At 46.9% G+C, this 23091-nt stretch overlaps 1 protein-coding gene across 4 annotated transcripts in view; it reads left to right on the top strand.

The window, feature by feature from the left end:
* Positions 1–13631: 13631 nt before the first annotated feature.
* Positions 13632–23091, top strand: part of FXR1 (FMR1 autosomal homolog 1) — a 290993-nt gene continuing 281533 nt past the window's right edge. For 2 of the 4 annotated variants that reach the window (XM_086944362.1, XM_086944360.1), the window contains exon 1: positions 13634–13794. In XM_086944362.1, the coding sequence (XP_086800488.1) occupies positions 13744–13794 (51 nt within the window). In that variant the 5' untranslated portion in view covers positions 13634–13743. Of the gene's footprint in view, positions 13795–23091 lie in introns of all 4 variants that reach the window. The other 2 variants (XM_086944361.1, XM_086944363.1) reach the window with 2 other exon arrangements.

Here is a 23091-nt window from a genome sequence, read left to right as displayed (position 1 = left end):
GCCATAGGTCCCCAAAACAGCAGAAAACCCTTAACGAAATCTCCCAATTCTTGTCCTGCAGTGTCTTCTTGGCTAAAGACACCTCTAGCAACTCTCGTCTTATGGTAATCTGCCGCAGCTGTAAAAGTGGGAGGCAACAGAAAGGAAACAAAACATGTGCCCGAGAAGTCAGGGGGCAACCATGTATACGCTTTGTCATAGCAAACAAAGTAGGTACCCTTAGCAGCTAAGAACGCTGGGGAAGACTGAAACGAAAACACGTAAGTCTCAGCGCAAACACTCTTCCCTAACTGAGCCTTCGGATTCTTACTGTTGCCCTGCAGACAATAGTAGCCTCTATGGGGCACTATCCAGATCGGTAGAGGACTTTTCGCTCGCTGGTTAATACTCAGACTAACTCCATATCCAGTGACGTTCCAACCACTATATGGTTGCCTCTCATCTTTCGGAATAGTCTCAACTGCATTAGTCCCTTTAATCATGTCGACTATGCCTTTGGCTAAAGGACTATTCTTCGGATTATCTTTCGGTGAACGTAGGGGGTGGACACTATGGGCATAGATGAACATGGTTCTGTAAGCTCGAATCGAACCATTTAAGCTGAAGGGCAAAACTAGATAAGGAATACCTTTATCTGTTGTATGAGGCATCAAACCACAAATTCAGCAGTTCGTTGTATTAATCACTAACTGATGCTGGTGCAAAAACTGTATGAAGGAATTATTAGAAAACTCCAAACGTCTGACTACCTCATATTCGGGCAAAGGATGAAAAGAATGAGAAGAAATAGTAGGTGAAGGTGTAGGTTGCACAGTGGAATTAGACGTCATTTCAAAAACAAATGCGACATAACCAGCTATGAATATTACAAAACTCAATAGCAAAAACAAACATGGTATCAAAAAGCATTTCTTCGACATTATTTTGCATATTCTTTTCCCAAAGGTCAGTGTCTGTACAGGTCTCTCCAACTCAAAGAAATCCATCCTAAACTAAATGTGCTGCCCACAGTGGTTGGTTGATTCTGCTTGAGAGTGCCTCTGCTGAACCCAGGAAGGCTGCCTCGGGCCAACAGAACCCTCGACCTAGTGTCTCAGGCTTGCAATCCCAAGACTGGTAGCAACTGCGACCCTAGCAGCAAGAACCGGATGGCAGTTCAAGAAAAACAAAAATGAGTAGATCCTTGGTGGAGAGTTAACCTGCAAACAATAAAAAATCTACTTTATTAATGTTTTATTTGTCCATAATTCTCGATCTCAAATTATAGCGATCTCTTCCAGATTGTTCTTGATCAGTAAACAAAAGGTGAGGCTCTGTAGTGTCCAACCGCTCTGCAGGAGGTACTGATGCTTGTAAAATTTGATCGCTCTCCTTTTCTGAGCTAGTTCCAATCAACCGAGCATCACTGAACGGCAAGAATCGCGGCACTGCCTCTGTCTCGGAGTCCGCAAGACCTTCCTGGACCCACTTGTCATAAGGCAAAGGCAAAGGTGCCTTTTTGGTGTGCGAGCCGTGGATCCAGTGTCGTTTTCCACGCACTCGCACCGCAGATCTTGTAGACAAAAGGACCTGATAGGGCCCAGTCCAGCGGGGTTGCTCGTTCTTCGTAGCTGGAAGTTCCGGACAAAGACCCAGGAACCAGGTTCAAGGGAGTGACCAGGATCCTCTGTAGCTCGTGGAAGACTATCATGTACCTGTTGGCGTAAAACACTCATTTTAGTTGTCAATTCACGCAAATAATCAAGCAAAACAGGATACTCGAGGTCACTAAACCTCGTCGGTCTTGGTACGCCCCAAATATTCGCCGGGCGACCAAACACAACCTCGTACGGACTCAAACCCATTCGTGAGTGCACAGTCATTCGGGTGGACAAAAGTGCTAATGGCAGGGCGTCTGGCCATTGCAAACCAGTGCTTTCTTGAATTTTGGCCAACTTCAACTTAAGGGTGCCATTATAGCACTCGACTAAACCAGCTGATTGGGGGTGATTTGCAGCATGGAATTTCTGCTTAATCCTGAGGCCCTCACACACTCTCTTCATAACTTGACCCACAAATTCTTTTCCGTTATCACTCCAAATAATTCTCGGCATTCCAAACCTCGGGAAAAATTATTTTATCAAAACTTTCGCTGTGGACAAAGAAGTATTGTCCTTAAGGGGGTAAGCTTCTACCCATCTAGAAAAGGAGCAAACAACCACTAACACATACTTCAAGTTGTTGCATCTCTCCATATGGATAAAATCTAGCTGCAAAGCCTCAAACGGATACGTAGGAGGAGCAAAATGACCAGCTGGTGTTGGAGTTCCCTTACCAGGATTATGCATCAAACACACCATACAGTTCTTAACTAAATTCTCTGCACATCTGGGGATCCCTACATTCTGCCAAACCGGAGCCAACAACTTGCAAATTCCTTTCACACTAATGTGTGCCATTCCATGAGCCATTGTAACAACCGGAAGCACATACGCGTTAGGCAACAACCATCTCTGATGTTCGGACAAATCAGTCCAACAACCATTCGAGTCCAATCTTCCCTTACTCTCTCTCCATTCATCCAACTTTTTCTCTGTAGCCTCACTCTGAATAGTTTTCACGCTCTCAATGGTGTCTTCACACATGCTCTTCTCTGGAACCCATCTCGCCGGACCCGCAACATGTAAATGTAAATGTATTTGAGCTTATATAGCGCACAGCTACCCACAAAGGGTTTCCCGGCGCTTGCTTAGGGAACCCGTCCTGGTATTCCCCTGTGAGATAACCCCAGCAGGGTATCCACAAGGTGAAAGCCAGGCATCCCGCCACGAGGGGCCGTTGTGGAGATTAAGCAAGCTATTGCCCAGAGTCGCAGAGTGTGAACCCATGAGTCGAGAAGGCACCGGAGCGAGAAATATCGAGTCCGTGGAATTTTTGAGCACAAGACCTGCCGAGGCAGGGAATTGAACCCTGGTCCAGGGCCGATCTCAGCTGCCGGGTCTGCCGCCTCTAACCCCTGAGCCACTCGACTCATCAGGTTTCTAGCAGTTTCTTTCGCAACTTCATCCGCAAACGCATTACCACGACCAACGTCATCCGTAACCTTTTTATGGGCACTACATTTCACGATCGCTATTTGCAAAGGTAACGTAAGAGATTCAAGGAGTTCATTTACCAGTTGTCCATGTTGGATCTTCATCCCATGCGATGTCAAGAACCCACGTTCACGCCACAATCGTCCAAAACTATGAGCCACACCAAACGCATACTGACTATCCGTATACACATTCACTCGTTTCCCTTTCGCTAACACACACGCTCTCGTAAGTGCAATCAATTCTGCCGCTTGTGCGGAGTTATGTGGGATACGTGCAGCTTCAACGACCGTATGCAAAGTCGTCACAGCATATGCTGCAGTCGTATCACCATTCGGCAATTTAAAACACGAACCATCAACCCACAAAGCATCAACACAGTCAGGAAGAGGAGTATCCCTCAAATCTATTCTCCCTTTCCTTTCTTCTTCTGTTCTTAGAAAACAATTGTGTTGCTCTTCACTATCCTCATCTTTCTCAAACGAAATCGGCAACGACGTAGCCGGATTCAAGGTATTGCACCTCTTGATGTGCACATGGCTCGCTAACAACGTAAACTCATACCCTGACAACCGAGCACTAGTTAAGTGCTGTGTCTTCGTACGATTTAGCAAGGTATCCACTGCATGTGGAACCATGACCACTAACGTATTGTCCATAACCAAACCCGCAGATTGTCGAATCGAAACAGCCGCTGCCGCTGTAGCTCTCAAGCAACTCAGCAACGCTCTGGCTACAGGATCCAAGGTTGACGAAAAGTACGCACATGGGCGTTGCTTCTCGCCAAACTGCTGAGTCAAAACCGATAATGCACATCCCTCTCTCTCATGGACATACAATGTGAAAGGCTTACTGTAGTCGGGAGTACCCAACACAGGAGCCGAACACAACTCATTTCGTAATTCAGAGAAACTCTTTTGACATTCGTCAGTCCAGGGAATAGGATCTGGAGTATCCTTAACCGTAAGAGCTATCAAAGGCTTCGCTAGCAGAGAAAAATTAGGGATCCACTGTCTACAGTATGACGTAATACCCGAAAACGCACGTACTTCTCTCTGTGTTGTAGGGACACTCATTTTCGCAATAGCTTGAATTCTTTCTGGGGTCAGTTTCCTTCCCTCCTTCGATAAGAGGTGACCTAGGTAGGTAACTGCTTGTCGACAAAATTGCAGTTTCGAAAGAGAAACTTTATGATGGCAATCAGATAAATGAGACAACAAAGACACAGTGGCATCCTTACAGATGTCTTTGGTATCAGCAGCAACCAACAAATCGTCGACATACTGAATAAGAGCTGCACCATCAGGAAAAGCTAACAAGTCAAGCTGCGTCTTCAGAGCTTGACTATAAATCGATGGACTCTCGCAATAGCCTTGAGGAGCACGCTTAAAGCGGAAACTTCGTCCTCCTAAAGAGAATCCAAAGATATCTCTACTCTCCATGGCAATCGGAATGCTGAAGAAAGCATTCTTTAAGTCGATCACCGAAAACCAGGTGGCAGAAGCTGGAATCAACGTCAATAATGCAGTAATGTCAGGTACAACAGGGAATTGCGGAACAACAATCTTGTTCACTTCGCGGAGATCGATAACAAACCTATATACAGGAGGCTGTGATGATTCATTTCTCTTTAAGACAGGCAAAACAGGACTATTACACACATTACCTCGTGTCTCTTCAATAACGCCCGTGTCAATCAGATCATAAATGATCGCTAATAGTGCTCGTTCACCATCACTTGAAATACGATATTGTGGAATGCGCGGTAACTTAGCATTCGCCTTCAGTGTCACAACATATGGGGGAATGTCTAACAGGCCCACGTCGTTTGGACCTGTAGCCCACAACGAGTCAGGTAGCGAAGACAATTCCGATGGAAGACAATCTTTCGAGATATATATTGGAGAGATCACATTCTTACCCAAAGTAAGATGTACTCCTGACGGAGAACAGTACAAAGTCGCATACAATCTCTTCAACAAGTCCAGACCTAGCAAGTTCTCATTACAACCTGTAGTCAAAAGAAGGGGTGCTTCAAACCTACGAGGACCAACAGAAAGAGGCAATGGAACGGAAATCGGATTCATAACGGGGGCGCCAGAAAAACCTATAGAAACATTATTAAAGCCAGACAAAGGTGTGCCAGGGAGTTTAGAACGCATAATAGAACTCTTCGTAGCACCAGTGTCTAGCAGAAAAGGCTCTGACACACCTGATGCAATCACTTCAACGTAGGGTCCACTCTGATCTACCGGAACTGAAACAACTCCCTCTCTTTGTCTATGGCTGTCCTAACAATCATTACCTTGATCTTCGTCGCCTTCAACATAGTAATCATCCACGTAGTATTGTGTAGACCTACCAGACGAATTCTGCTGTTGGTCAAAACTGTTCATTGAATTCTGCGGAGGCAAAGGGCGCCCAGTCTGTCCGCGACCTCTACCTCTAGGCGCTTGCTGAGCACCTCTACCTCTAACACCAGGAGCATTATTCGTACGGTGCAACAGAACCGGACAACTATTTTTATAATGACCCTCTTCTCTACAATACGCACACTGATTAGGCCCATACGGAATACGCTGTTGAGGAGTCTCGTCTCTTTGCGAGTTCGTCGAATATTGCGGTGACTGTTGATAATCACGCTGATTATTAACACAGGGTGGATAAGCTTGCTGTAGAAGAACCTTCGTCTTCAATTCCTTAGTCTTCTTATCCGCTTTCACTAACTCGTCCTTATGCCTATTCTCATAGTATTAAGCCGTAGCTAGAATCTGCGCCGATGTAGAGACAGGCCAAGCACTCTCGGAATCCTTCAACTTGGTACACAACTCAGGAAGAAGGTTGTGCACAAATTTATCAACGAATAATCTCTAGCCACCCTCGGTAGCCATATCCTGACCACTATGATCAACAAAGGTTTCTTCAAAACGCGAGAAAAAATCTGAAACAGACTCATCTTTTTTCTGCTTACACGCAGACAACTTGTCCCAATTCCCACGTACTTCAGGCATCAAAGTCTTCATGAAAGTAATAATTCTACCAGGAAGTTCAGTAATAACATTTTCAGGCTTAGCACCTCCAACTTGTCTATCATTCGCAGCAACAAGATTCACCCACAAATCACCCAATTCATTATCATGATCCGTATGTTGAATGACATTCCAGATTGGCTGTGGAACAACATTCCCAAACAGCATGTCTATGTCCGCCAAATTCATAACACACAAACTCACAGTTTGCGTAAGCTCTTTATAATATCCCGCCGGATTCTTCCGCGGATCGGGTAAAGTCTGCTTAAACGCTAAGACTTCTGCACGCTTCCATGGAACATGTACCCACACTCGCTGAAAGTGCGCAGCAACAACTCCATCTTGAGGCCTCCAAACCGGATACTGACGCACATGTCTCCTAACCGACGAATCTGGCTCAAACAGTCGTTCAGTAGGGACATTGCTTCGAAGTGACAACAACGTCGACACCGCCCTCTCGATGTCGTGTAGACTCACAATCATTCCTTTAGCAAACTCGGAACGCAATCGGAACAATTCTTCAGGCACTTTACCCACTTCGTCCGTCCATTGTTCATGGAGGAACGCACACATGAGCTCGAAAACATAACGTTGCTTCGGTGCTTCCCATTGCTGGAAAACATCCATAATACCCTCTAGATCATACTGGGACTTATACGTCACCCATCTACGTGCCATATGATCCAAAACCACTCGCTCATCTTTATCGGGCAATTGGCTACGCAGCTGTCTACGCTCACTCACAGGAGACATACCCAATTGTCCCAACCAAGGAGTCAAGAGACCGGAAAAAGCAGCGGTCATCCGCTGTCTAGGAGAAGGAGTAGTCGGAAGGACAAGAGGAGACGAAACAGTAATAGGAGAATCCATAGTCGAACAGACATAGAGACAGTAGTAGCAGGAAGAGACAAAGCTGGCGGCCCCTGAGGAGGCTGCGCCAAAGAGACAGTAGCCAACGAAGGAGCTGGCTGTGGAGGAATTACAGGAGGCAAAGCAACCGGCAGTTGCACAGCCACGACTGGTGGCGGTGGTGCCGTAGCATTCTGCACATAAGGTGGCGGTGAATTCAACAAATGCGACATTAAAGGATCTTTTGCAAGATCCTTCTCGTCTTTCTGCTCTTTAGACGGCAGTACTGGGTAGCATCTGTCTACAGCTAGCTTCCTCACTCTAAGCATCTGCTCGCTTTCCTGCTCTTCTTCATTATCTTTGTATGCAATGGCAGCTTGCACCATAGACATACCCTTCTTATTCTTCTTTGCTAACTTCATTTCTTTCTGTTTGGCTTCTTTGCGCCATATGCGGAAAGAGTCAAACATCGCCGGCCGGGCTTTCTTCTTGAACAACTTCACTTCGAGGTTATCCAAGACTTCTGTCTCAAAACTACCATAACGGGGCCACTGTAGGACACCGTCATTCTTCGTGTATTTAACCCAAATCTCATTATAGCTAATAGGACCCATGCCATGCTTCACATATAGGTCGTAGGTAGGAGTTCCAATCGGAGGAACCGGACACGAATCCTCTAACCGGGAGTCCCTCAAAGTACCACAACTAAACAATTTCCTAAGACTGCTAAAACCAGGCATCTTGCTCACTAGTCTAGCTTCAAACAACAAGGGGAATCTGAAATTGATAGTCTCGTGAATACACGAATCCCTTGGCTTTGGGGCCTGCAGGTACCAAATCAAAGCTATCCACTAAAGGATATAAACAAACTAAGGACTAGGAGACGCTCCGTTTATACTTAACTGAGTTGTCGATTGCGTCACCAGAAGACCCGTCAATCGTCTCGCTCTACAAACGTCTAAGGCTCCAAAACAGGGCGACAGTCAGGGCAGCAGTCCTTCGTAGCCGTCGGAAAGCGGGAAACCTCGCAGCAAAGACTTTCGGACCACGACGACATACAGGGGTCGATGAAGTGGCTGGCCTTCCTCCAGAATTTTCTCACGAAGCTTCTCACGAACCTCTGGCTTGGACCAGTACCGCTGAAGTCGCCCCATGTTGGGCGCCAATTGAGGTACTGGGTTTTTCAGAACCGGTACTAATCCGGTAACCCAGCGGTGTCAGGGCAACACCCAAAGACGCCGGATTCCCCTGTCTTGACAAACAGAGACACAGGATACTTCTTGATGACGTCAAAGACCAAAGTTTATTGGTTGCAACCAGGGACAGAGATCTACGAAGTACACACGGGTAGTTCGTCAGAGACTGCACACTTTAGATAAACGGAGCTCGGTCTTTTATGCCGAAAATCATGCCTCAGGCAGCATTACAATTTACATTTGGTGCATACAAACTGACCAATGGCAATGTAGCATTTCAAAAGTAGCAAATGACGACAGTCAAAGACAATCCCATTTTCCGTTGTCCAGCCCACCAGAAGCGATCACGCACATGGTCGGTTTCCTGTTTGATCAGGCCGGACAAACCCATCGTAAACCTTTCAACCCAGATCGATGATCAAGTCGTAAAGGAAAGGCAGAAACAGATGGAAAGGAGATAGAGAAGTGGGAACGGTGTACCATAAACTCGGGGCACGTCCTGCCCTTTGATCTTTATCAGACCAGCTGCTGAACAAGGAACTGGCTCAGCGGGGTTCGCCCCAGGCAAGGAGTCAGTTCGGCCAGGTCAACCAGAAGTCAGCTAAGGCGTACGTGTCTCAAGGATTTCTCGGCCACAGTCATCAGGCCTATGTTAGGGCAACCATACAAAATGGCTGCCGTATACAAAATGGAACCCGGAGGTTCAAACTAAACCCTTGAATATAGAGTGTTCTCCTATATCGATTCATACGAAAACACTCAGACACGTTACACTCGCCATTTGCGGTCTGCTAAGACCAAAATCGTCCATTTCCGACGATCTTCACAAATCGGGTTCGGAACTATCGTACCTCATTCGGAACCACGGAACCACACAACCTGGTGAGAGACAGAGCACACTACATCAGCTAACCGCTTGCACTAGTCGAGAATCATGTTACCTGTGATATTGACAAGTGCATTTGCGGGCACAGCAGGCAGTCACATAGCAAGTCTCATTTGTAGCTCATGGGCAGATAATCCTGGTCTTGTGTCAGAGGTGCTTCGAGGAATCATCAATACAAATGGCAAAGTGCCTGGACATTTCAGACAAGTAGATGTGCAGACGTTGGCCAAACACTGTCCCAATAACCTGCTCAACTATACTGAAATCAATCAATCAAAAGTTGAAAGCTTCTGGACAATAGCTACATGCAGTCTCTGGTCCACTTGAAGTGCTACACACAGCATTCTGAGGACATCACTAATAAAATGGATCTCTTGGTCTGACCCCATAGAAACTGGAAATGTAAACCTTGGTATGACTTCACGTAACATCAATTTGACTACAGCGAGTGTCATTTCTCCGTGTTGGGTAGGTGAAATGTACTAGATAAGGCCGGAAGCAGAGTGGCATTCAAAGGTAAATTTATTTCCATGTAATAAAGCCCATTACACATCCCGCCCGCTCAGATCCCAACAACTCACTGGTATCTGTAACGGGATCCCCGCTCAAATTAGTATTGCACATGTGGAGGCACAAGTCAACAATAACAATGCATTATTTCTTCATGAAGGTCGGAGAGCAGACGCTCAGCTCATACCAAACCATAAACATTACAGCAATTCAAAGAAGGCAATCAATTACAACATCTTACCCCTTTTGATCTGAAACAGAATGACCTATATTCCACAGAGGAAGCACAGGTTGTGTGAGAACAAAATCATCCGATTTTTTGGGAGCTCTCCTAACACGAGAACCCATCAAAATCATATTTGTGCTTTTGGGAAGTAACCTGATTTTACATTCAAATTCTAGGTCCTTACCCACACATTTGGCTTAAAGTCAGTCAAAATGCTGTTAACAGACTCCTGGGGGTCATCCACCAAGGATATTGGAACCTCGCCCAATATAACTGGATTAGCTGATCCCGGAACAAGAAGCAAACCCAGTCCACCAGGTCTTGCCACCCGACAATTTTACTGTCCTTAATAGCAACGTAGACCTTGGTTTGTGTCTCCTTGTCAAGACAGGATACATTCGCCATAAAATAACCCAGTATCCTGATGTCTACCTCCCCAAAAGCTTTTGGGTTAACATCTGTAAGAGACAAGGCTTGTACTACACTCCAGAATACATGAACTGGGGAGTCTCTTAAAATGGTTATGTGTGATCCTGAGCCAGCCATAACCGTTAACATCATCAATCAAAACCTCACACATGGGACCTCTAGCAGGTAAATTCTGATTAACACAATTAAGAGTCAGTATAACATTACTAAGGAAATCAGCACATGTGACAAGAGCTACATCCACAACCAATTTTTATTGGTTGTCTGACACTCCTACATATGCTCTGAAAGGGACCCATTTTTGCGCAAAGAATACACTTCTTGCCAATTGCAGGGCAGTTGGGAGCATTACCGAGATGAGACTTAGAGCCACATCGGTAACATGACCCAAATGTTTTCCAGGTTCAATTCCTAAACGCCCTTACCTTAGCAGTGAAGGCGCACAGAGATTCAATGCACTCCTCACTGGCCGAAACAGCATTAACTATAGCAGAATGTGGGTGCAGGATTTTCGAGGAAATAAGCAATCTCTCAACGCTCTTGGCAAGATCAAGAACTTCAATTAGTGTGGGGTTTCTACAACTTAGGAGTCTTTCCTGAACTTTTCTAGAAGCGCAATTGAAGAGAAATTGGTCCCGAATGTAAGTGCCAAATTCACATGTGGATGCTAACATCCTTAGAGCTGAGACAAACTCTTCAACGTTTTCTTCTGACAGCTGCTTGCGTTTGAAAAAAGCATGGTGTTCAAGCATTTTGTTTGTTGATCAGAGAATTACTTGCGTAATCTAGCAATAGCTTCCAGGTAAATGTTCCATGGACTATCCCCAGATGGTGCAGGAATGGCTGCCAAACTGTCAAAAATCTGCTGCGCAGCATGACCAAGTCTGCCAAACAGCAAAGCAAATTTCTGCTCAGGGCTGTTACTGACGGTATCAATGGAGACAATATGGTTCTCAAATAATCTAAACCAATGTTCTCATTTCATAGCAGGTTTGCCAGGTTGATTTAAGAAAGGTGGCAGTTGAGTGCCCAGTGCTTGCTGAGAAGTAGCCATGACTAAGACCCAAGTTAGTGTAGGAGCCCGACTTCAAAACAAAGAGAAAAAGAAAAACCCCACAATATGCAGCAGTAAATGACACTGAATAACCCAAACTCCAGACAAAATACCTTGTGCAAATTGTAAAATTTGCAGGGTGTTTGCGGTGAGATATCAGCTGATTTTTAAAGTAGTAGTGTGCCTGTCACTGAGTGTGCAGGCAAACTGAAGACAAAATACCTTGTCAGCCAATTGTCAAATTTGCAGTGTGTGGGCGGCAAGAAATCAGCTGTATACTGAAGAAGTGGTGTGCCTGTCAATGAGCTTGCAGGCAAACTGGTGAAAATCACCGGACGTGCTTCTTCCTAAATAAAGATGTCCGCCGCCGATATGTTGCGTGATGACATGTGAATAGGCACTCCCAGTGGGCTGGCAACCAGGTGTGCAAGTAGAAGATGTGCGCAGGCAAGCACGAGAGGTTTCAGGGCAAAGCGCGTAGTGTCCACATCAGAGCTGTCTTGCCGACACCACCACAAGCACTATATGGTCCAACCAGACCTCAAAAAGAGGCATACGGCACAGCAGCCAAATGAGGTGGGAAGTGATGGGAGGCCAGCTCTGGCGAATCTTTCCAACCAGCATAAAAGGTGCTGCTGCAAAAGGAGGAAAAATCACTTGACAGGACCCCCAAACTGCTAGTGATTGTTTGGCAAAAGTAAAATCCAAGTCGGAGGCCAGCACCAATCACAGCAGGGAAAAAATATATATATAAAAATCAATGTAGAGTGTGTCGGTGGGCTAATGGCCGCTAGCCACTGATAACCAAGATGAAATCTACTTGATAAGGCCGGAAGCAGAATGGCTTTCAAAGGTAAGTTTATTTTCAAGTAATAATGCCCATGACACGTCCTGCCAGCTTGGATCCCAACAGTTCACTGGTACCTGCAACGGGATCTCTGCTCGCATTAGTATCGCGCACGTGGAGACAAAAGTCAAACAATAACAATGCATTATTTCAACATGAAGGAGAGAGCGCGGACGCTCAGCTCGTGCCAAACCATAAACATTACAGACAATTCAAAGAATGCAATCTATTACAGTAGGCTTCCATCCATCTGGAGAAAATGTACACAATAACCAGGATATATCTCAGTTTGTTACAAACAGGCATTTCGATAAAATCCATCTGCATTCTGTTAAAAGGCCTCCTGATCCTTCTATGTAGCTCAATGTTACAGGGGTTCTTATCCCTACATTCATCTGCTCACGTTACACATCTGTTCCATAGTTCTTCAGCAAAACATTACATTACAATTACATTAGCTTACAATTATTAATCTTCGTTCATCAGTTTTAGCTGTATACACTTCAGAAACAACATTCAATAAGGCACCATTAGCAGAAAATGAAAGGAATAACCTTCTGAGGCAGTTTCAGTAGCAAATAGGCCTGATTTTTAGCCGGTCTTTTACCTGTCCCGGCGAGTGACACAAGGCAATGGTTTAATATCAAACTATTGAGATGTACCAGACCCCATCTTGTGATGAAGTGTTTCTGAGAAATGCAAATAGGACAATGTTTTAAAAGACCGTTGTTTTTAAAGTCTGTTAAAAGGCTCATACACGCTATTGTCTTGTTAAGCCAATTACTTTATCTTAATGTTGCATTTGTCTTACGTAAATACCTTTGCATTATTACATATTCTTTCAACATTAACTAAAATGGTAAATACAATGGTATTGTTACATTGATTTGAAGTTTGTATGTGGTTCAGGGCCAATGGAAAGTTTAATATATTTAAATGGTAAATCCGCACAAGGCAACCAAAAGGATTGTAAGTAGTGACAGGTTTGAAATGTGTCACTGCCATCTCATCAATGCGATCGCTGGGATGTGCCTACGTTAACTGAATGGGGTGGAAGAGTGAAAAAAACGTTGGTGCGCAACAATTTACCCATGACAAATGCCTTACGTTTCAGCCTAAAAAACACACAGCACCCATTACGTCTGTGTACGCTCCGGTTGGACCTCTCTCTCCATCAGTAATAGATAAAAACAGTTTCCAGCAATCATGAAGATTCCTAGACTACTTGCAAAAAGCCCATTATGCACTCAGGCGTCCCCTCATGCCAGCTCTTGACAGGTTGGCACTATAAACACCTCAGGCAGCGCACCTGTTCTCTGTAACGTCACTGAAAACAGCTCGTACAGAAAGGTGCCCATTCTACCCGGGCCCCCGTCTATTTTCGTTCCTGTCTCGGCCAGCCTGCATGTTGTGCCGTTTCCTTGGCTTCCTGGTTGTCCTCTATGACTGCGCGTCCCCTGCCCTCTGTGAGCCTGTCTGCCTTCATAGACACTCCCTCCCCGGTCCTGGGGACCGCCCTCGCCTCCCTGCCCGTCTAGCCCGCCTCCCTCCCTCCTTCCTTCCCTTCGATCTCTCTTTCGTTTCTCTCAGTTTCACGCAGAAACTTTCTAGAAATCCTTCCCGTCGGCCCTTGCGATTCCAACATGGAGGAACTAACTGTGGAAGTGCGCGGCTCAAACGGAGCCTACTACAAGGTACTCGGGCTGGCGGCGGGAGCCGGGGAGGGAGCCGGCAGCGCGGCCTTAGCCCACACCGAGGTCTGGCAGCCCCCGGCAGGCCTCGTGCTCTCCCACGGGCCCCCTCGGATCCGTCGGGAGGTCGGGGCTTGGCCCAGGGAGATCCTCATGACCCCCTGGTCACCCCCCCTTCAATTGTTGACACTGACCTCTGAGCGCCCCTCCCCGCCCCCTTCGGGCTGTGTGTTTACACCCGCGGCCTTCCGTGTGCAGGGGCTGGCACTCAGCGGAGCTGCTCGCTGCAGCCGCCGCTTTGTTTTGTTTTATGTGTGTGTGTGCTTGGGATTCCCCATGTGCCCTCGTGAGGTCGTTTTGGGATGTAAAGTGTGCACTTTCCCATACAGGCCGTGCTCGTGTTGTGGGGGAAACACTGCGATCGAAGGGGGTTGGAGAGGTCTCCCATGTGTTGTATGACCACCTGAAATCAGAGCCTTGTGTTGTGTTGCAACTTGCTAGTCATGCACGTGATTCACGGAGTAAGCACGTCATTCTAGCCTCACACATTGCTAGATCAGATTGACCCATCAAGCTCATGTTGTCTGTTATTGTAACACAATGGGAATGGCATTAGAAGCGCATGCAGGATGCATGTGTGATTCAGACATGAAAGTCACGAGGTATCCTGTAAATGTCTATTTTTCAAAACCATTGATGATACTGGTACTGTTTTGGACTTTAAATCCAATCGAGAAACTCCCAACCCCAAATCTTGTGAATGGGATTCGCCATGTCTGCTTCCAGGAGGTTTGTGCAATTAAAAAGACACCCAAAGAATGCACTTTGGAGGCGGCCCTACCGAAACAGCGCGACAGCTGTAGCCTGTCAGTCTGGCCTGGATTGTCCGTTATGCCAGACATTCAGGAGGCTGTCTATTTTTAAACAGCTCTCTGCCCATGTACAGTTGGTTGTATGGTCAGAAGGAGAACCCAGGTTTGCCCACAGAAAAACGATTTGGGAACTACATGTGTGTGTTTGATCTTGTGTCCCTATTTGAACCCAACATCGATCGCCTGCTGCACAGAATGTTCGCACTGTTGCCAGTTGTGTTCGCGTTCTTGATTTAGAGCAGCTCAAAATTAGAGGCCAGAGGAGCTTGCAACCTGTAAAGTAGTAATGATTTTAGTTCACAGTTGTTGAGTTTGTGATCACGTACTCGTGTTTTTAGCTGTATGACATTGTTTTGCCTAAAAGTACGTTTAACCAAGGGTCATGACCTTGCATGTGAACAAGATAATGTTTGTGCAACTCTACGTATGCAATTACAAGCCATAGACGCGAGCATCATTTGAATCATATGATACATGGAAAAGTTGGGTTGTAGACCATTTTCCCCCCTTGGGTGTACATGGGTGAATGCTAACTATTTCTATGTTCTTGTTTACCAGGATACTGTTCGAAACATTTGTTTTGACTGTCATTTTTGTTTTAGTGTATGGTGTTGCAAAACGAAATGGTTCATCTTTCTCTTGTCAAACCATTGTATGGTGACATTCCTGACTCTGTAAATACTAATGCCCTCCACATATTGGTATCCTGAAACAGTTGCATTGGATATATTCATAACATGAACTATTATAGCCTGTTACAAATTCTTTTAAAACAGTTAATAAATATACCCTTTTTGTACTGCAGGCATGTGCTTTTATGTAAATATCAATATTGTATCAGCTGTATGAATCATTTGTAAATGCCTTGCTAGAAAAGTAAATGTGATGAGACATTGATGCAAAGGCTGCTAGGAAAGGAGATATAGAGGGAGTACTTTAGTTTGGTGTTTAAACATCGGATATCTACCTTTTGTTTAAAATGTTATGTCTGTAATTTGCAACTGTAGGACTAAAACATTTGTGATACACGGAACTGGTATTCCTTATCCCTACATAGTTTAATTCCTGTCTCTCACTGGGCTCTGTCTCTAACAAAAGAGAGGGACCCAAACAAACCAAAGGGGTAGGGTACCAAAAGACAAATTGTCAGAAAAAGATTCTCCTTTGGGTGAACTTTTTAAGCTAACCTAAGTCTGGACAACACACATTCACAGTCAGTACGAATATCACAACTTTGGAGCAGCAAATGATGTAATCGATAGTCATACAAAAAACGTACATTTTATTTTGATATATTAAAAAAGGGTTAAAAAAACAGATTTAAAAAAACAATATACAATATATAATGGGACAATACAGAAGGAAAATAATTCCAATTCAGAAGAGGGAAATATAGTAGTCCTACACACTATATAGGATCACACTCCAAACTGTATATTTGGTCACTTTAGAAGGAGTTCTTTGTCCAATGATTTAATGTATTTCCACCCAGCAAAGCATCGACGCGTTTCGGTTATGGCAGATATAGATTCAGAGCCAAAAACCTTCCTCAGGAGAAAGCAATAGTGTCCCACTACAACCATGTATCTAAAATAAAAATATATACAATATAAGATATACACACTATGTATTACATGACTGATTACAACAATACAGACATCATTTACAAAATTCTGCTCCTACACATACATACATACATTCTACCTCTAATCACTAACCATGGTCAGCTACACATTGTTTCCTCTTGAGATAACAACATGTTGATGTGTAAAAGTATTATCACATTCCATATTTCATCACAAGCAAAGGTCAACTACACATGTTCCCTATTAAGATAGCCACATGTTGGTATGTTAGCATACTTATACCTAATCACCAGTATAATTTTAGTAGGCACAAGGTTCTCACAGATCACACCACTTCTAGGACTAAATATATGTAGGATACATCCAGATTAGTCTGGAGGAGACCAATTCGGCTATTGGAATATAATCTCAAACTGCCTGGAACAACGCCACTAGATGGAGAGCTGCCTCAATCTTGTTGATTTAAAAACAAGGGTACTATTAATGGAATCAAGCGGTACAGACACCCTGCCCTGCATCTGGCCACATCTCCTGAGTGATGGCCCTTCTGACTACCACTTCTTACCCACCAGTGTTCAAGGTCAGAATCTTGGGTGTTCTGTTTGACAGAGGTTACCTTTATTTTCTGGGTTAATGTTGTTGTAAGAGTGTAACATGTTAATGAACTCCTATCATAAGTTGCCTTTTAGAAGCCAACTTGTAACACATTATTTTGTGCTTGGAGCCTGTTTTTGAAAACCATGATTCATTGCCTTGTGCGTATGGGAAAGAGAAGAGTGGCTATATGTATGAATATATATTCACTAAAACCAGAGGTTACAGGGTCGTTATAGTTGGGCTCAGATTTCACTCGTACAAAAATTCAGCAGTTATAGTTACCTGAGTTAACTATAACTCATGCCCCCGCAATGCACCTCATATGACCTCACATGTTACATCACTTATGACATGATTAGTGGCATCCCTGGTGATATTTCAGATGACATCATCCACAGAACCACTTGCACCCATTTTGAGTCTGTGCAAACCTACCCACTTGCATGTTTTAAGGGTTTTCACCAACTCTTCTATAATCTTTTCCCATACTGAGAAAGGTGGGAAATTTACTTCTGCCATTTGGAGGGAAAGTGAACTTGTAAACACTCAACTGATTTTTGCATGAACAAATCTACACATGCAGGTTTGCTCATGCTAAAATGCAGTTCACAAATATTTTTTTGACTATGTTTGTTATAATGGAGGGTCCGACAGGTCCCACACTAATAAGGTTTTACAAAAATTATTCAAGACATGTATTGACAAAACCAAAAGGCTGATCACCAATTTCAGACCTGCTGGATTGGCAATGCTTGTTTTTTTTATGTTTCCCATCATCGTATTGAAAATGGTTACACTGTTTTTCCTTTATGAATGTTTTTGGGAAATACTAGCATATATCGGCACATTTTTAGGGCTTGCGCCTGTGTTGCAGTGCATAGCACTGCTGGCGCAGCCAGAGCCCTTTTGTATGGTGTTCTGAAAGCTGTTCAAACGCTCGTGCTTGTGATCAGGCTTTCGCCGGCTGCCATTGGGTTTTGCGTGTCTTTTAGATAAAAATAATGCACACAATTGTGCAAAGGCGGGCGCGTGTCCCGCCTTTGCTCCGCCCATTCCTACCGGTGGCCAGCACGCGCAGCAGCGCGCGTTCGCCTCGTTGTCACTGTAACTAGATCAGAATTGATGGCACTTGTACCACGGTGCTTTACATAATCTGTCGCAATCTGCCGCTTCCAGATTCCAGTGACACCACGTGGCACTGCTTAGTTGAGCAGTGCCACGTGGTGACGGCTGGTAGCTAAGCAGCTGAACATTTTCATACACAGTCCGTGTGCCTGAAAGGGAAGGGGGTTATTGGAAGAAATCTGTGGGGGCTGAACCATCATCCATTTGGCTAGCTTCATTCTATATAACTACCACATATATATTGCGGACATGCATACACCATAAAGAACTTTACGAAAGGTAAGTAAATCATTCCTTGTTGATTTCACAGAAGCCATAAATTACAGTCATCCATTTGCTGGTGATAGTAAGCACAAACTTACCAAAAGTTGTATCTTGCCCATGGCTTTGGGACCTCCCCCACATGACTCAACTAGTAGTAGTGTATACTTTGCAATCGTTCCCTTTTGTTGATTGCCCTGAGTATATGTAGGCACAGTTCAGTCCGTAGAAGTCTCCACCGTTTCTTTCCCGCATAGTTCCCCTACTATATCGCGCTCTACACCAAAATATGCTATTCAAGGGCGCCGAATATTTTTGAAATTTCCAAGGACACCCCTTTCCCTCGTAGATCACTCTCCCTGCTTCATACGTTGAGCGCCCCGTGGGGGCTGGCCTGTGTTTCCGAATCTCGCAGTGTCCTTCACTACCACAAGTGTCAGCATACATTGTCACCTTCTGCTTAGGCAGAGTTATATGTCTTTGAATACCCAGTGCAGCGAGATCGGGTGTCAGACGGAACCCCTACACCAGCATTCCGGACAGTAAGTCCCCCACCTCCGCCCAGAAACGATGCGCCACGTCACTTGTCCAGATGGGAAGTAGGAAGGTTCCCTCTTTGGATCTGCACTTGTGGCCTTCCACTGTAGAAGAAAGTCTCATCTTATGGGGTCTATTTCTATTATAGTAAACCTGCTATATTAAGTCGTAGGTTGGCTTTTATCACCACCTCCCTGTGGTGGCTGTGGATCTTCATCCAGCCTTTGGCTTGAATAGTCCCCAAGTTTCTTTCCCACCCGACTACCGGTTTCTGTAGAGTCTCCCGCACATTGTAAGTGTTCTGTATTTCGGATAAAATTTCCCTCTATAGATCCGGCACCCCAGGAGCCTTGCTTTCAATGATGTGGCCCCCAGTGTGTCTTCTCGCCTGACTTGTGTTTCACCAGTGAGTTCCATAACTAGAAGTATTAATGCTGTTCTGTTGGCTGCTAGTCAAACTCCTCTGTCAGATTGTTCATAACTCTGTATCCCCTCGGGCCCTAGGGTATCTCCCAGTGTTAACATGCCTCTCAGACCCCTTTCCTGGAAACGATTAATGGAACGTCCCTCTCGGTGACCCTTGACCCAGCTCGCAGGTCAGGTCGCCCCCCACGCCGCACGGCTCCCCCCTGTGCGCCCGTGACTCCTGCTGCTGCCGACGAGAGTTCGTCGCTGGTGTGCTCCCGTGGTCTGGTGACTGCTTTGTGCCTTTTTCGTCTGTAATTTCATTGTATTTTATTCTATTTTTATTGTATTGTAGACAGCTGTTCTGTAGGCACTCTTAGCGCCCCTTGCCCTCTGTACCCCCGCTGCACCCCTGCGGCCCCGCCCCCTTTGCCTTCTGTGTCCCGTCCCCCTATGCCCATTGGCGGCCCCGCTCCCAGCTGCTCCTCCCCCTCCCACTTGGCCTCTTATGGAGGACGCCGCGCGGCAGTGAGTGTGACCCTTGACCCTGCTCGCAGGTCAGGTCGCACCCCACGCTTCACGGCTCCCCCTGTGCGCCGTTACTCCTTCCCCTGCTGCAGCTGACGAGAGTTCGCCGCTGGTGTGCTCCTGTGGTCTGGTGACTGCTTTGTGCCTTTTTCGTCTCATTTGATTGTATTTAATTCTATTTTTATTGTATTGTAGACAGTTATTCTGTAGGCGCCCTTAGCGCCCCTTACCCTCTGTACAAACCGCTGCACCCCTGCGGCCCGCCCCCTTTGCCTTCTGTGTCCCGTCCCCGTACGCCCTTTGGCCGCCCCCTCCCAGCTGCTCCTCCCTCCCACTTGGCCTCTTATGGAGGACGCCGCGCGGCAGTGAGTGTGACCCCTGACCCTGCTCGCAAGTCAGGTCGCACCCCACGCTTCACGGCTCCCCCTGTGCGCCTGTGACTCCTGCCCCCTGCTGCCGCTGTCAAGAGTTCGGCGCTAGTGTGCTCCTGTGGTCCCGTGTGCTCCCGTGGTCTGGTGACTGCTTTGTGCCTTTTTCGTCTGTCATTTTGATTGGATTTTATTCTATTTTTATTGTATTGTAGACGATTCTTAGCGCCCCTTGCTCTCTGTACCCCCCCGCTTCCCACCGCTGCATCCCTGCGGCCCCGCCCCCTTTGAATCCGTGTCCCGTCCACATACACCCATTGGCCGTCCTGCTCCCAGCTGCTCCTGCATCCCACTTCGCCTCTTATGGAGGACGCCGCGCGGAAGCGCCGCTGGTGCGCTGAAGTCGTGCCAAAGGCAAGCCCGTCTGCGCCTGGTCTGTGCCGAGCTTCAGAACCCCATCTACATGGCCCCCCTCGCTCAAGTGGCCCGCCAACACGACCTGAACATCATCTCCTACGCCGACGACACCCAGCGCATACTCTCCCTCACCAAGGACCAACACCCTGCCAAAACCAACCTCCACGAGGGAATGAAGGCCCGTCGCCGAGTGGATGAGGAGCAGCCGTCTGAAGCTGAACTTAGACAAGAGGGAAGTCCTCATCCTCGACCCCAACCCGTCTGCCTGGGACGACTCCTGGTGGCCGACAATGCTAGTAACAGCACCTACACCCACGGACCACGCACGCAACTTGGGAGTCATCCTCAACTCCTCCCTCTCCATGTCCAAGCAGGTCAGCGCCGTCTCCTCCTGCTACAACACCCTCCGCATGCTTTGCAGGATCTACAAGTGGATAACGATCGAAACCAGAAGAACGGTGACCCAAGCCCTCGTCAGCAGCCGGCTGGTCTACGGCAACGCACTCTACGCGGGAATCCCTACCAAACACCTACAGCGACTACAACGGATCCAGAACGCCTCGGCCCGTCTGATCCTCAACCTCCCACGACGCAGCCACATCACCCCCCACTTCAGAGACTTTCACTGGCTCCCCATCAACAAGAAGATCACCTTCAAGCTCCTCACCCACGCTCACAAAGCACTCCACAACTCCAGACCAGCCTACCTGAACAACCGACTCCACTTATACACCCCGCCCGCCTGCCAGCTTCGCTCCGCCAGCCTTGCCCTCGCCGACGTCCCACGAATCCAGCGTACCACCTCCGGAGGCAGATCCTTCTCCTTCCTTGCTGCCAAGACCTGGAACACTCTCCTCACCCACTTGCGGCTGACCCAGGACCTGCTCACCTTCAGGAAGCTCCTCAAGACCTGGCTCTTCGAGCAGTAGCAGCAGCCACCTCCCACCCCCTGCAGCGCCTTGAGACCCTCACGGGTAAGTAGTGCGCTTTACAAGTTCTGTGGTTGATTGATTGAGCTCCCCTGCCCATAGCGGTGTGTTACTGGTCAGCATGTCTATCTACCCCAGTGCAGCCCTGACCATCTTCCACATCTCGATCCCTGTTTTGTGGCCTGTATAAGAGTACTAGCTGCCCATCATTGAATGGTGTAGATATGGTTTAGTGCCCATAGCTGATCTCTCTAGATGGAACGCTAATCCTTAACCCCTTCGATGCTCATGACGGAACGGTTCCGTCATGAGCATCGGTCGAGCTGTGCTCATGACGGAACCGTTCCGTCATGACCACGCCCGTTTTTATTAGGGCCCAGCACCGGGGGGAAATCTGCGCCGCATGGATGTGGTTAACTGGAGTAAATGCCCAGTTATTATCATCCGCAGTTGTGAGGCTCAGTCGTAGTATATAACTACATTTTGATTTTTATAAAGTGGCCAATGATATTTGTGTAGGTTTGAATCCCAAAGCAGAGTTCATATCTCATCTTTTAGTCCTTGGAAGAAGGGCTCTGGGATATTTCATGGAGTGTTCTGAGCCATTTAGTGTAATCTGGGTAGCAAAATAATTTTAAAGCGGGCTACCTGCCCCAGCGTAGAAATCGGTAGGTTACACCAGTGTTTTACTTCTTCCATAAGAATGAGGATACCTGAGGACATGTTCTACTCAAAGAATGAATCCCTATGCCCCCCACAAAGCCAGACTCCGATCCAACGCCCTCCTCACTCTCAACACCAGCCGGGACCGCCGCTGCTTCCAGGCCGCCACGAAACGCACCCACGGACCCTTCTCCTGCCACACCTGCAACTTCTCCTGTGACAGAACCACCAAGCCTCCAAGGACCGGACCCAACCAACTCCGCTGCATACTCCTTAACACCATCTCCGCACGCAAACACGCTGTCGAGCTTTGGGACCTACTCGTCACAACGGCCTCAGACGTAGCATTCCTGACCGAGACCTGGTAGAACGAATCTTCGGCACCGGACGTCGCCATAGCCATCCCGGATGGCTACAAGATCACCCGCAGGGATCGCGGAATCAGAGGAGGAATAGCTATCGTCCAAAAGGCCACGATCCAGGTCCACACCCTTGCAGACGACTCTCAACTCCGTCGAACACCTCCACTTCTGAATCCACACCGACCCCCAACACCACTCTCAAAGGAACACTCGTCTACAGACCTCCCGGACCCCGGGCCCTGTTCAGCGACTCCATTGCTGACCTCGCCAGCACCCATAAACTCGCCTCCAAGGACTACATCCTCCTCGGGGACCTGAACTACCACCTCAAACAACACCACCACCAACTCCACCACCCTGATTGACAACCTCGCCATTATCGCCTTCCGACAACTTGTCACCGAACCCACCCACTCCGCCAGCCACACGCTCGACCCCATCTTCTTCACACCCACCCACGTCGCCTTCAACCACACCACCGAACTCCACTGGACCGACCACCAGTACATCCACTTCACATTCAAGAAGGCAACCACGCACCACCACACTCAACAGCTACCTCGTCGCTGCTGGGGCAAAATCGCAGAGAACCAACTGACCTCCACCCGCTCCCTGGACCCTCCAACGGACCCCACTGACCCCGACACCGC

The sequence above is a fragment of the Lissotriton vulgaris genome, chromosome 11, assembly GCF_964263255.1.
Source record: "Lissotriton vulgaris chromosome 11, aLisVul1.2, whole genome shotgun sequence".
NCBI lineage: Eukaryota > Metazoa > Chordata > Amphibia > Caudata > Salamandridae > Lissotriton > Lissotriton vulgaris.
The sequence above is the reverse complement of the archived record's forward strand: the minus strand, read 5'-3'. Positions and strand labels throughout refer to the sequence as shown.